The sequence below is a fragment of the Portunus trituberculatus genome, chromosome 13, assembly GCF_017591435.1.
Source record: "Portunus trituberculatus isolate SZX2019 chromosome 13, ASM1759143v1, whole genome shotgun sequence".
Lineage (NCBI taxonomy): Eukaryota > Metazoa > Arthropoda > Malacostraca > Decapoda > Portunidae > Portunus > Portunus trituberculatus.
This window is the reverse complement of record NC_059267.1, coordinates 6,619,281-6,631,780: the sequence shown is the minus strand read 5'-3', so window position 1 is coordinate 6,631,780 and position 12,500 is coordinate 6,619,281. Positions and strand designations below refer to the sequence as shown.

At 43.0% G+C, this 12,500-nt stretch overlaps 1 protein-coding gene across 7 annotated transcripts in view; it reads left to right on the top strand.

Moving 5' to 3' along the window:
• The window catches only part of LOC123503011 (mucin-5AC-like), a 172,196-nt gene that overhangs the window by 118,503 nt on the left and 41,193 nt on the right, over positions 1-12,500 (top strand). For 2 of the 7 annotated variants that reach the window (XM_045252370.1, XM_045252369.1), the window contains exon 1: positions 9,843-9,952. The exons of the other annotated variants lie outside the window; for them this stretch is intronic. In XM_045252370.1, coding sequence (XP_045108305.1) covers positions 9,913-9,952 — 40 coding nt within the window. In that variant the 5' untranslated portion in view covers positions 9,843-9,912. Of the gene's footprint in view, positions 1-9,842; positions 9,953-12,500 lie in introns of those variants that run through there. 7 annotated transcript variants of the gene reach the window in all.

Here is a 12,500-nt window from a genome sequence, read left to right as displayed (position 1 = left end):
GTTAATCAAAGGATGAAGAAGAGAATCAGGGACAGACTGAGGGTGCAAGTATTTAGTGAGTGAGTGATGAAAGGAGTGATGCGTGATGGAGAAAACATCAATGTTGAAGTTGAATAGGTCGTCTTTATTCACCACGTGTTTCTTTGTCCATGTTTTCATGCTTCATTCATTCTAAAGCCATTCTTTAAAGAAATTTGTGGTGTTTTCATTTCACATTTTGAGTGGAGAAACCCAGACCAATTTAGTGCATAGTTAAAAAATCACATCATTGATCTTTGTACACCAGGTTGTTAATGTTGAGAAATTAACAAATTTTAGAACCGTATTAGACAGATTGATGAGGCTGACAGGAGGAACACAGCTTGCATTATGTTCTTATGTCCTACCTTTGCAAAGAGGATGATAACAAGACTATATAGAAATAATGATGATAGTAAACTATTTGTGTAGCAGACTGAAATATCCATGGAAGGATGCCAGGCAAGACATGGCGTGCTCATGACAGAGAGAGAGAGAGAGAGAGAGAGAGAGAGAGAGAGAGAGAGAGAGAGAGAGAGAGAGTGTTCATGCAATAAGTAAATAAATAAATAAATAAATGAATATATATAGTATATATATATATATATATATATATATATATATATATATATATATATATATATATATATATATATATATATATATATAGATAGATAGATAGATAGATAGATAGATAGATAGATAGATAGATAGATATATATATATATATATATATATATATATATATATATATATAGAGAGAGAGAGAGAGAGAGAGAGAGAGAGAGAGAGAGACTGAGTGATAGTGATGCCTAACTCTTCTCGTTCCTCATCAAAATTCCCATACAGTCATTCCATGTTGTATGGATTTTCCTTATTTCCTGCCAGCCTTAGGCTTAGGGTGGGGAGGAGTCGTCACCTTTGCTATTCTTTTTCTCCAGCACTGGTTTAGATTGAGTAGACCACAAACAGCCCAGTAAGGACCAGTAGGCCTGCTGCTGTTTGTCCCTCCTTTGTATTCCTTTGTATTCCTCCTCGTCTTCCTGTTTGTTTCCCCTATGCTTTTCGTTCCTTCTTTGTATTCCTTTTATATTTCTCCTCCTCCTCCTCCTCCTCCTTCTCCTCCCTCTCTTCCTCCTCCTTCTCCTGTACTGTCCTGTCTCTCTTATCTGTAGCCAGTTAGAAGAAGTTACCAAACAGCCTCGAAAGGACCAACAGGTCTGTTTCTGTTTGACTTTCCTTTGTATTCCTTTTGTATTCCTCCTCCTCCTCCTCCTCCTCATCGTCCTCCTTTGCTGTCCTGTCTCTATCACTGGTATAAATAGTTAGGAAAGAGTCTCAACAAAGGGCCTAGTAAGGACCTCAGGGTCTGTTGCTGTTTGTCTTCCTTTGTATTCCTCCTCCTCCTCCTCCTCCTCCTCCTCCTCCTCCTCCTCCTCCTCCTCCTCCTCCTCTCTCCTCCTCCTCCTAGTGAAAGAAAGAGAAGAGAAAAAAATAAGAATGTACTATTTTCCCACGAAGATTTATCACGTTAGGCAAATTATCGTTTTCTTTGCGCTAATGACGTCCATTAGAGGGGAGTCTTTGATATTCCACAGAAAACGACGCTCGCCAATTGTGTTTCTCCTGAGCTCTTTATGGACAGAGATCTCATTTGTGTGGGTGAGGGAGGGAGAGGGGGAATGAAGGAAGGGAGGGGAGGGAGGTGTAGGAAGGAAAGGAGGGAGGGAGTCGGGTGTGAAGGAAGGGAGAGGTGTGTGAAGGAAAGGGGGAGGTAAAGAACGGGAGGAGAGGTGAAGGAAGGAAGGAAGGGAAAGGGATGTAGGAAGGAAGAGAGGGAAGGTGGAGAAAGGGAGAGAGATGTGAAGGAAGGAAGAAAGGAAGAGAGGGGATGAAAGAAAGGAGGGATACATGAAGGAAGGAAGGGAGGAAGAGGTGTGTGAAGAAAGGAAGGAAGGGAGGAAAGTGAAGGAAAGGAGGGAAGGAGGTAAAAGAAAATGGGATGAAGGAAGGGAGGGGGATGTGAAGGAAGGAAGGAAGGAAGGAAAGAATTTAAAGAAGGAATGTGTAGGTCAAGGAATGAAGGATTTTAGTGAAAGAAGAATATGAAAAGTGAAGGAAGGAAGGAAGGAATGGAGAGGAAAAGGAAGGCATATATAGTGAAGGAATGAAGGATTTGAGTAAAAGAATGAAGGAGAGAGGAAGAAGTGAAGGAAGAGAAGCTGTGATGAAGGAAGAGGAGGAAAAAATTAGAGAGTGAGGTAGTGAGAAAGGAGGAGGAGGAGGAGGAGGAGGAGGAGGAGGAGGAGGAGGAGGAGGAGGAGGAGGAGGAGGAGGAGGAGGAGAAATGATTGGTAGGTGAGTTGGGATGAGAGGAAGAGAAAGAGAAGAAAATGCAAAAGATGTAAGAACAAAGAGAATGAGGAAGAGGAAAGGAGGAGGAGGAGGAGGAGGAGGAAAAAAAAACAAATCTGAGGAGGAGTGAATGGAAGAGAGGAGAGGAAAGAAAGAAAAGGAAGAAAAAAGAAGAAAAAAAAGAAACAAAGAGAACATGAATAATACATATAACCCTTTCCTCCCTCACCATGTCCTGAAAACCCCTCATCTCCCCTCATCTCCCCTCATCTCCCCTCATCTCCCCTCATTTCTCCTTCTTTCCTTTTCCTATCTCCTTTTATCCTCCTTTTATTCTCCTTATTTTCCTGTTTCCCTCTCCTCCGTTATCCAGTATCCTTTCTTCTTCTTATCTCCCTTTTATCTTCCTTTTATCCTCCTTTTTTTCTCTTTTTTATCCTCCTTTAGTCTCCTTTATTCTCCTTTATCCACCTTTATCCTTCTTGTATCCTCCTTCATCCTCCTTTATCCTAATTTTATCCTTTATTCTCCTTTATCCTCCTCCTTTTATTCTCCTTTTATTCTCCTTCATCCTCCCGTATCCTCCTTTATTCTCCTTATATCCTCCTTCGTTTCCCTGTTTCCCTCTCCTCCGTTACCCAGCATTCTCTCTCAGCGCAGCGCAGTGTGTGAATGATGTCTGTCCTTGAGTGCGCAAGCTTATGATCTCTGACAGCGCTGACCTGACATGACATGACCCTGGAAACGTGTATCGGGGAGGGAAAAAGTTACATGATTGCGGAAAATAGAGGAGGAGGAGGAGGAGGAGGAGGAAGAAGGAGGAGGAAGAGGAGGACAGGTAAAGAAGGGAAGAGAGGAAGTGGGTGTGAAAGTGTAATGAAAGTGTAGGTGGAGGAGGAGGAGAAGGAGGAGTGGATTAGAGGAGGGAAGGAAAAGCGAGAGAAAGAGGGGAGGAGGAGGAGGAGGAGGAGGAGGAGGAAAAAGGAGATTTGCACACTCTCCATAAGTGGCGCTTTGAAGTTGTGTGTGTGTCTGTGTGTGTGTGTGTGTGTGTGTGTGTGTGTGTGTGTGTGTGTGTGTGTGTGTGTGTGTGTGTGTGAGTTTGGAAAGAAGGAACTGGAATCTCACTTGGATACACACACACACACACACACACACACACACAGTAAAATTTCGAGAGAATATTGTGATCATTTGACTCTATTGATGTTACTGCAGGAGGAGGAGGAGGAGGAGGAGGAGGAGGAGGAGGAGGAGGAGGAGGAGGAGGAGGAGGAGGAGGAATCTACATATAAACAAGAATAAGAATAAGAAATACAAGAAGAAAGAAAAGAAAAACAGAAACAGAAACAACAAAATAAAAGAAAAAGAGAAAGAAAAATTTAGAATAGTTAGTGCATGAGAGAGAGAGAGAGAGAGAGAGAGAGAGAGAGAGAGAGAGAGAGAGAGAGAGAGAGGTGCTATACAATGGCGCAGTAAACTATTAAACTTTTATATTGAGATAATTTCCTGTAATGTTGTTCTGAACAGCCATGTTTGGAGGAGGAGGAGGAGGAGGAGCAGCAGCAGCAGCAGGAAGAGGAGGAGGAGGAGAAGGAAAAAGAAGAGGAGGAGGAAGAGAAAACGACCAGTAGTTTTATAAGGATACAAATAAAACAAAGTAAAGGAAGAGGAGGAGGAGGAACAAGAGGAGAAGGAGTGGTGTGGAAGAAAAGAAGAGGAGGAGGAGGAGGAGGAGGAAAACAGACTGTGAGAGAAGAAAGAAACTCCATTAACAGAAAGAGAGAGAGAGAGAGAGAGAGAGAGAGAGAGAGAGAGAGAGAGAGAGACATTGGGTGGATGCCATCTTTTACTCTCTCTCTCTCTCTCTCTCTCAAACCAATCACTTGGAATTCGCGGGGAATCCACCGAAAGCGCATCAGGAGTGGACAGTGAAAGCGCAGCGCAATCTATAGATGTTGCAAGTGAGCCAGCCAGCCAGCCAGTGAGCCAGCCAGCCAACGAGCCAGTAAGCCTTGCCGTGTCCCGAGGCCGCGTCCAGAACCGTAAACTTTTTTGAGGTTGGGAAGAAATATAGCGCTTGTCAATCTTATGGGAAATATATACAGAGAGAGCAAGAGTAGAAGTGAAGACATGAATAAATAAGAGTTTTTTTTTTATATAGTCTATCTTTCCTTCAGTGTAGATTTATATACAAGGAAGGGAAGACGTGCTTTTCTACGAGTATTTCTTTTATTTATACCATGTGGGTTTTTCATGTGAATTTCTGGGCTAAAGAGGGTATTTTTGGGGGTACCTCCTATCTCAAAGCCCACTCGCTAGGAAACCGTTGCCCCGAGTGAGGAAACCCTACCTACACTCGGACCGTGGACAGGATTCGAACCCGTGCGCTTGGAGACCCCTCGGACCCCAAAGCACGCATGGCAAGTGTGTGTAGCTTTTAGAAATGTGGTTTAGAATAACAATGGTGGTGGAAAATATATATTGTGGTTATTTTTTTCGTTTTCTCTCGCAAATGAATGAAAAAATGTGAAGGAAAATGGTTTTGGTATGAGTTTTATGTTTGTTTTGGAAGTGTGTGCCTTTAAAAATGTACGAGAAGGCAGATTAATAGGAAAATGTAATAGTGATCCTTCCTTCCTGCGTATGTACCAGATTAAAAACACACACACACACACACACACACACACACACACACACACACACACACACACACATTCAAATATCAAAACACCTCAAAATAAACAAATATACATTCCTGCACTTTTCGTCTCCTGTCGCAAACAACTAAAAAAAAAAAAAGAGGGCAAAGAAAATAGTTGGTCAGTATTCGCAAGGGAGGGAGTAGGGGGGGTGGATGGTGGGTGGGAAAAAATGTACATCAAAATAACTACAACAACTTAAAATGCTGAGAGTGAATTTTTTTTAGGAAACACAAAATTCCTGCCTCACTCAAACGATTTATTTTATTTACTTTATTTTTATTATCTCTCTCTCTCTCTCTCTCTCTCTCTCTCTCTCTCTCTCTCTCTCTCTCTCTCTCTCTCTCTCTCTCTCTCTCTGTCAGTGGATTCTTTTTACAACACTCGAAACATATTATAAAATTTTAATAGAATTTGTATAGAATCTTTTTACGAAACAACACATTATTGTACTTTTTTTTTACTTCATTTGAGATAAAAAAAAAACCGAACAAATGGATAAATAAATTATCGTTAGTAAAAGAAAATGAACACACCTTTCCGTTATCATCTCAAAATGTTTCGTCTATCATCTTTTTTCAACACTGAGTTCGTCTTTCTTTGCACTAAGGCCCTTATTGTGAAACACTTCCCCACCTCACAGCATCTTCACTATTTTCAAAGGGCTTTAGTTGAAGTGACACGGGTTTTTCAAAGGGTGCTACTTGAAGTGACAGGTTTTTCTAAAGGTCCTAGTTCAAGTGACACAGGTTTTTCAAAGGGGTCTAGCTGAAGTGACACAGGTTTTTCAAAGGGCTCTAGTTGAAGTGAGACGGGTTTTCCAAGGGTTCTAGTTGAAGTGACACAGGTTTTTCAAAGGGTCTAGCTGAAGTGACACAGGTTTTTCTAATAGCTTTAGTTGAAGTGACGCAAGTTTTTAAGAATGTTTCTGTAATTCTAGTGACATGTTGACAAGTTTTCCGCAATACTAACAGGACAAATACTCTTTAGAACTCGGCTTTAGAATTCCGTAGTCTTTGAAAATGGTCGCAGTGAGAGAAGGAAGCGTCTCTGAATTAGGCACTGAGTATTGTATGAACTCCTCAGATACAACACAGCGCTGCCAACACTGATACTTCTTCATCCAAACACGATTACCATTATTATCTTTACAGCGAGTCCGCCTCAGTGAGAGTTACATTACCATCATTATTTCTAAAGTGAATCTGTCTTACTGGGAGTTCTTTTTTACACTCACACACACACACACACACACACACACACACACACACACACACACACACACACACACACACACACACACACACACACACACACACACACACACACACACTTGTTATTGCTATCATTATTTTTAAGTCTAGTCTGTATTTTTCAATTTTCTTCACCTATACTTTCAATTTTCTTCGCCTATACAGTATCAGTTCACTCTACTCGTTATTACCATTATCTTTTATTAACTTCACTGTATCTATTTCAAATTTCTTCAGTCTTACACTCTATTAATATCATCATTTTTTTTTTTTATCTCGAGTCAGTCTACATAAAATTTCTTCACTTATACACTAGCAGCTCTTCATTTTTCTGTAATTCTCTCTCTCTACTAACATCCATTTTAAAACCCATCCCACCCTCAGCATACAGTAGTAGTAGTAGTAGTAGTAGTAGTAGTAGTAGTAGTAGTAGTAGTAGTAGTAATAGTAGTTGAATGTTAAACTATAAACATTGAAACAAAAGCAAAAAAAAAAAAAAAAGAGAATCTGAACTTTTAAAACGCATTGAAAACCCACAAATACATAAAAACTAACAACGAAAACCTACACAAACCTTTTCAAATCCCCCAAAAATCCAGAAGCCTACAAAAATCTCAATCAGACCCACATTTTATCCACAAACCTTACATCCACACCGCTCCACTATCCACCCATCACTTACCATCATCCCATCACCCCTCATAATCTCCTACACCACTCCGCTACTCCACTATGCCCATCCCATCTCTCCCCATCACCTCCCCTCACCGTTCCACCATCCTTTCACCTCTTCACTATCCTACCAGCCCATCCCATCACTTCCCATCACCTCCTATCACTTCCCATATCACTCCACCATCCCACGAGCTCTTCCCATCACATCTCCATCCCACCGGCCCTTCCCATCACTTCCCATCACCTCTCATACCACTCCACTATCCCATGAGCCCTTCCCATCACCATATCCCCATCCCATCACCTCCAAATCACTCCACCATTCCAGTAGCCCATCCCATCATTCCCCATCACCTCCCGCACCACTCCACCATCCTACCGACTCATCCCATCACCTTCCATCTCTCCTACGGTTCTGTTACGCTAGCCTGGGTCCCTTCACCGACTCTGTAACCCCTGTTCTCGCCTGGTTATGCTCCTCATCCGCTCCCCGTGGCGACTAACTGTATGACTGAGACCGTAACTCCGACGATGTGTTGAGAAAAAAAGGAAGGTTGTAATGACCGTGGGAGAGGAGATTGGGAGAGGGTGTGACATGGTGGTGAGAGAGAGGGAGTGTGAGGGTGTGAGAATAGATAGATATTTAAAGATGAGCAAACAGATAGATAGATAGACAGACGCAGTTTCGGTTTTCTGTTAATTAAGCAGTAATAAAATGAGTTTTCTTTAACTCTTTATTGCATTGATAATCAGAGAGAGAGAGAGAGAGAGAGAATAATTAAGTTTTCCGTGTATCTTTAATTGTATTTTTGTATTCTTTTAAAATTAAATATACGTAGCTTTCTTAAAATGTGTTTGCGTGTGTGTGTGTGTGTGTGTGTGTTGTGTGTGTGTGTGTGTGTGTGTGTAATTCAGTGTTTGATCTGCTGCAGTCTCTGACGAGACAGCCAGACGTTACCCTACGGAACGAGCTCAGAGCTCATTATTTCCGATCTTCGGATAGGTCTGAGACCAGGCACACGCCACACACCGGGACAACAAGGTCACAACTCCTCGATTTACATCCCGTACCTACTCACTGCTAGGTGAACAGCACCTATACGTGAAAGGAGACACACCCAAATATCTCCACCCGGCCGGGGAATCGAACCCCGGTCCTCTGGCTTGTGAAGCCAGCGCTCTAACCACTGAGCTACCGGGCCGTGTGTGTGTGTGTGTGTGTGTGTGTGTGTGTGTGTGTTTAAGTGACAGTGCTTGGTTGCTTTTTAATTAAGATTTTACGTTTTACTAATGGGTGAAGAAAGTGTGTGTGTGTGTGTGTGTGTGTGTGTGTGTGTGTGTGTGTGTGTGTGTGCTTGCGGGATTCCAGCCTGCAGGATGACCACCACCAGTGAGCCGCACATTTACCTCTCTGTATGTTACCTGTGCCATTACCTGATGCTACCGCCGTGGAGAGAGAGAGAGAGAGAGAGAGAGAGAGCGCCCTACCATCTGGTGTATTTCGTGTAGCGGTGTGCGTGTGCGTGTGTAATGATGACACACACACACACACACACACACACACCGCGTAGTATAGTGGTTAGCACGCTCGACTCACAATCGAGAGGGCCAGGTTCGAGTCCCGGTAAGCGGCGAGGCAAATGGGCAAGCCTCTTAATGTATGGGGTGTGTTCACCTAGCAGTAAATAGGTACGGGATGTAACTCGAGGGGTTGTGGCCTCGCTTTCCCGGTGTGTGGAGTGTGTTGTGGTCTCAGTCCTACCCGAAGATCGGTCTATGAGCTCTGAGCTCGCTCCGTAATAGGGAAGACTGGCTGGGTGACCAGCAGGCGACCGAGGTGAATTACACACAGTCACACCTCGCCTCGCTTCCTCGCCCAGGTCATCTCGTCGCGTCAACACCACACGTCACCACCACCACCACCACCACCACCACCACCACCCTTGTATATATAACGGAATGTCAAGTTATTTTTGCAAGAACTGTGTTACATGTTTTTTTTTCTCTCTCTCCCTCCTTTCATCAGAGTGTGACCGAGGCTGTGGTGGTGGTGGTGGTGGTGAATAGAGTGATGATTGTGATTAAAGGATGTGATGGTGATGGTGATGGTGATATTGATGGTAGTGGTGGTGGTGGTGGTGGTGATGAATGATAGTGAAGGGTGATGGTGACTCAAGATGGTGATTGATGTATGGTGAATAATAATGATGGTGCAATTTCTCTCTCTCTCTCTCTCTCTCTCTCTCTCTCTCTCTCTCTCTCTCTCTCTCTCTCTCTCTCTCTCTCTCTTTGTACATTTGTTTACATATTCTATTTCTTTATTTGTTTTCCCTTCATTCTGTCTTTCTTTATTTTTCTTTTTCTTTTTATTCTTTCTTCAGTTTATTTTTTCTTTTATTCCCTTTTACTCTATACATTTCTCTCTTTTCTAAACTAGAAGCGAGATTGATCCCTGGGTGTACTCTCTCTCTCTCTCTCTCTCTCTCTCTCTCTCTCTCTCTCTCTCTCTCTCTCTTGCCTTTTCATCGTGTAGTTCACCCACTCACTCCCTTAGCTTTTCCAGGAGAGAGAGAGAGAGAGAGAGAGAGAGAGAGAGAGAGAGAGAGAGAGAGAGTATCATTCAGTCTTGTGTATGGAAACGAGGATCTGAAAAGAAAGCGAGAAACTTGAAAAATCGAGTGTTATCAGAGAGAGAGAGAGAGAGAGGTGTAGCAGTGGTGGTGGTGGTGGTGGTGGTGGTGGTGGTAATGGAGACAGGATGGGTAGGGGGATGGGGGAGGGGATGGAGGTGAGCAGGCAAGGCAGAGAGAGAGAGAGAGAGAGAGAGAGAGAGAGAGAGAGAGAGAGAGAGAGAGAGAGAGTCACCCCCGTCCCTGAGTCAGTGTGTGGCTGGCCGCCCTTCCGTAAGGATGGTGGTGCTGCTGCTGTTCCTGCTGTGGAGTGTCGGTGGTACGTGAGGCTGTAGTGTGCTGTGTTATGCTGTATCGCTGTATTCACCTTCTCCCTACCTCTGTGTTGCGTCTGGGCCCGCCTCTTGTGTTGCGAGAGTGATATACGCCTGTGTGTTGAGGAGATGGTCTATGTGGGAGAGCGACAGTGATAGTTTTACCTGAAAGTGAACGCGCCTTAACTGGTGAAGGTGTGCTGTGAGGGACGAGTTACCTGTTACGTGTTACCTGTCTCGTGTTACCTTTCTTGACCTTCCTGTGTGTATGTGTGTGTGTGTGTGTGTGTGTGTGTGTGTGTGTGTGTGTGTGTGTGTGTGTGTGTGTGCGTGTGCGTGTGTGTGTTTTCCTAGTCTACTGCGAAATGTTAAGTGTTTTGATGTTAAGGGCGGAAGGTATTCGTGTTTGATCTAGTGAAAAACAAAAGATAAGTGCGTGCGTGCGATCTTTACTTTTTAATTGCGTGTGAGTGCGTTAACTAATGGAAACTGTAGGAAGGAGTGCAGGTGCGTGCGTGCGTGAGTGCGTGCATGCTTGCGTACCTGTTACCTTCCTGTAATTAAATCCTTTCACTTTCCTTTTACTATTTCCTCCGCTGTGTGCATTCATCTATTTACCTGAGCTCACCTGTGATTGGTAAGTACACCTGCCCGTTACTTTCACTCACCTGGACTCGCCAAAAACTTCAAACTTCCCATAGGCCTATACAAATACATGAATCATTGTCTATATACAAATCACATATGCCTATTTACTTCTACCAGCTGTGTCTATAAATTCATCTCATCTTTTCATCCCACGAGAAGTTTAACACCATTATTGAGAAGTTTCCGTGGTATGTGTGTCTCGTAAACCTCCAAACTTCGTATATTACATTAGGAAGTTTACTGGCATTATCATTTTTTGTTGGTGTTTAGAGTTTGTGGTGTTTGTGTTTGTTATGTTGAAGAATATGGACAAAGAGGGGAGTTAGTGAAGAGTAATATTAGTAGTAGTTGTAGTTGGTGGTGGTAGTGGTAGTAGCAGTAGTAGTAGTAGTAGTAGTGGTAGTAGTGTGATTAATAGATGGAAAGAGAAGAGAAGTAAGAGGAAAACAAATAAAATGAGAAAAAGGAGAGGAGGATAAAGAGAGAGAAAGGAATAAGGAAGAAAAATAAGAAAAAAAAAACAGAACAGGAGATGAAAGAAAAAAAAAGAAAGAGAAAGAGGAGGAAGAATGGGATGGAGGAGAATGAGGAAAAGAAAAAAGAGAAATAACAATGACAAAAACAACAAAAGAAACAAAAAAAAAACGTAAACAGAAGAAAGAGAAAGAAAGAAAAGAGAGGAAAAAGAGAAAACCACAACACACACACACACACACACACACACACACACACACACACACACACACACACACATTTAATCGAGCATTGTGTAAGTACTGGTAAAAGTAAGTCTCTTTGTCCTATCTGGCTTTACCTGTCTTCACCTGGCTACCTGTCGCCCGCTGGTCACTCTGTAGACTAGTGATATTTGTAAAAGTTTAGGCGTGAGGCAAGACTAGCTAGTAATCAAGAGAGAGAGAGAGAGGTAGGAGAGGTTAAAGGAAAGGGTTATGGAAAGGGTTGAAAAGGATAGAAGGGAATGTCAGTAGTCTCTCTCTCTCTCTCTCTCTCTCTCTCTCTCTCTCTCTCTCTCTCTCTCTCTCTCTCTCTCTCTCTCTCTCTCTCTCTCTCTCTCCGCTCCCTCACCCTCTCAAGGAAACAGTTATGCGGTTCCCAGTATGGTAGTCAACCTCTCCCACTCTCCCTCCTCCTCCTCTTCCTCCTCCTACTCCTCTCTTCTTCTTCTTCTTCTTCTTCTTCTTCTTCTTCTTCTTCTTCTTCTTCTTCTTCTTTTTCTTCTTCTTTTTCTGTTCACGTTCTTTTGTTCTCTTTTTCTCTCTGATCTTGATGCTGTTTCTTGTTCTTTTTTCCTCCTCCTCCTCTTCCTCCTCCTCCTCTTCCTCCTCCTCCTCCTCCTCCTCCTCCTCCCCGTCCTTCTCCTTCTCTTACTCTCCCTCTCCTTCATCTTTTGTTCTCCCTCCTCCGCCTCCTCTTGTCTTCCGTTTTCCATCCTCCTCCTCCTCCTCCTCCTCCTCCTCCTCCTCCTCCTCCTCCTCCTCCTCCTCCTCCTCCTCCTCCTCCTCCTCCTCGTTCGTGCATTGCCACAAATCTTACAAAAAAGCAAATAAATAAAAAAACGATAATAAAATAAATCAGGTACTTTAAACAGGCAAAGATAAGAATGAGATTAAAAAAACATAAACTTTGACATACCAGTGAAAATACCAGTAACATTCACACATCCAGCACAATACCGGGTCAGGAAACGAGGTCAGGTCAGCTGCAGGTCACGGCACTTGTTGACGTGACCTGGTAGTGAGGGAAGAGGCGCCAGTACTGAGATAAAATGAATATAGAAAGGAATTAAGAAAAAAAAGAAATGGTGTAGGTTTGGTTAGGTTAGGTTAGGTTAGGTTAGGTATGGGAGGTGAGTCAGGTATGTATGTATGAATGTATGTATGTATG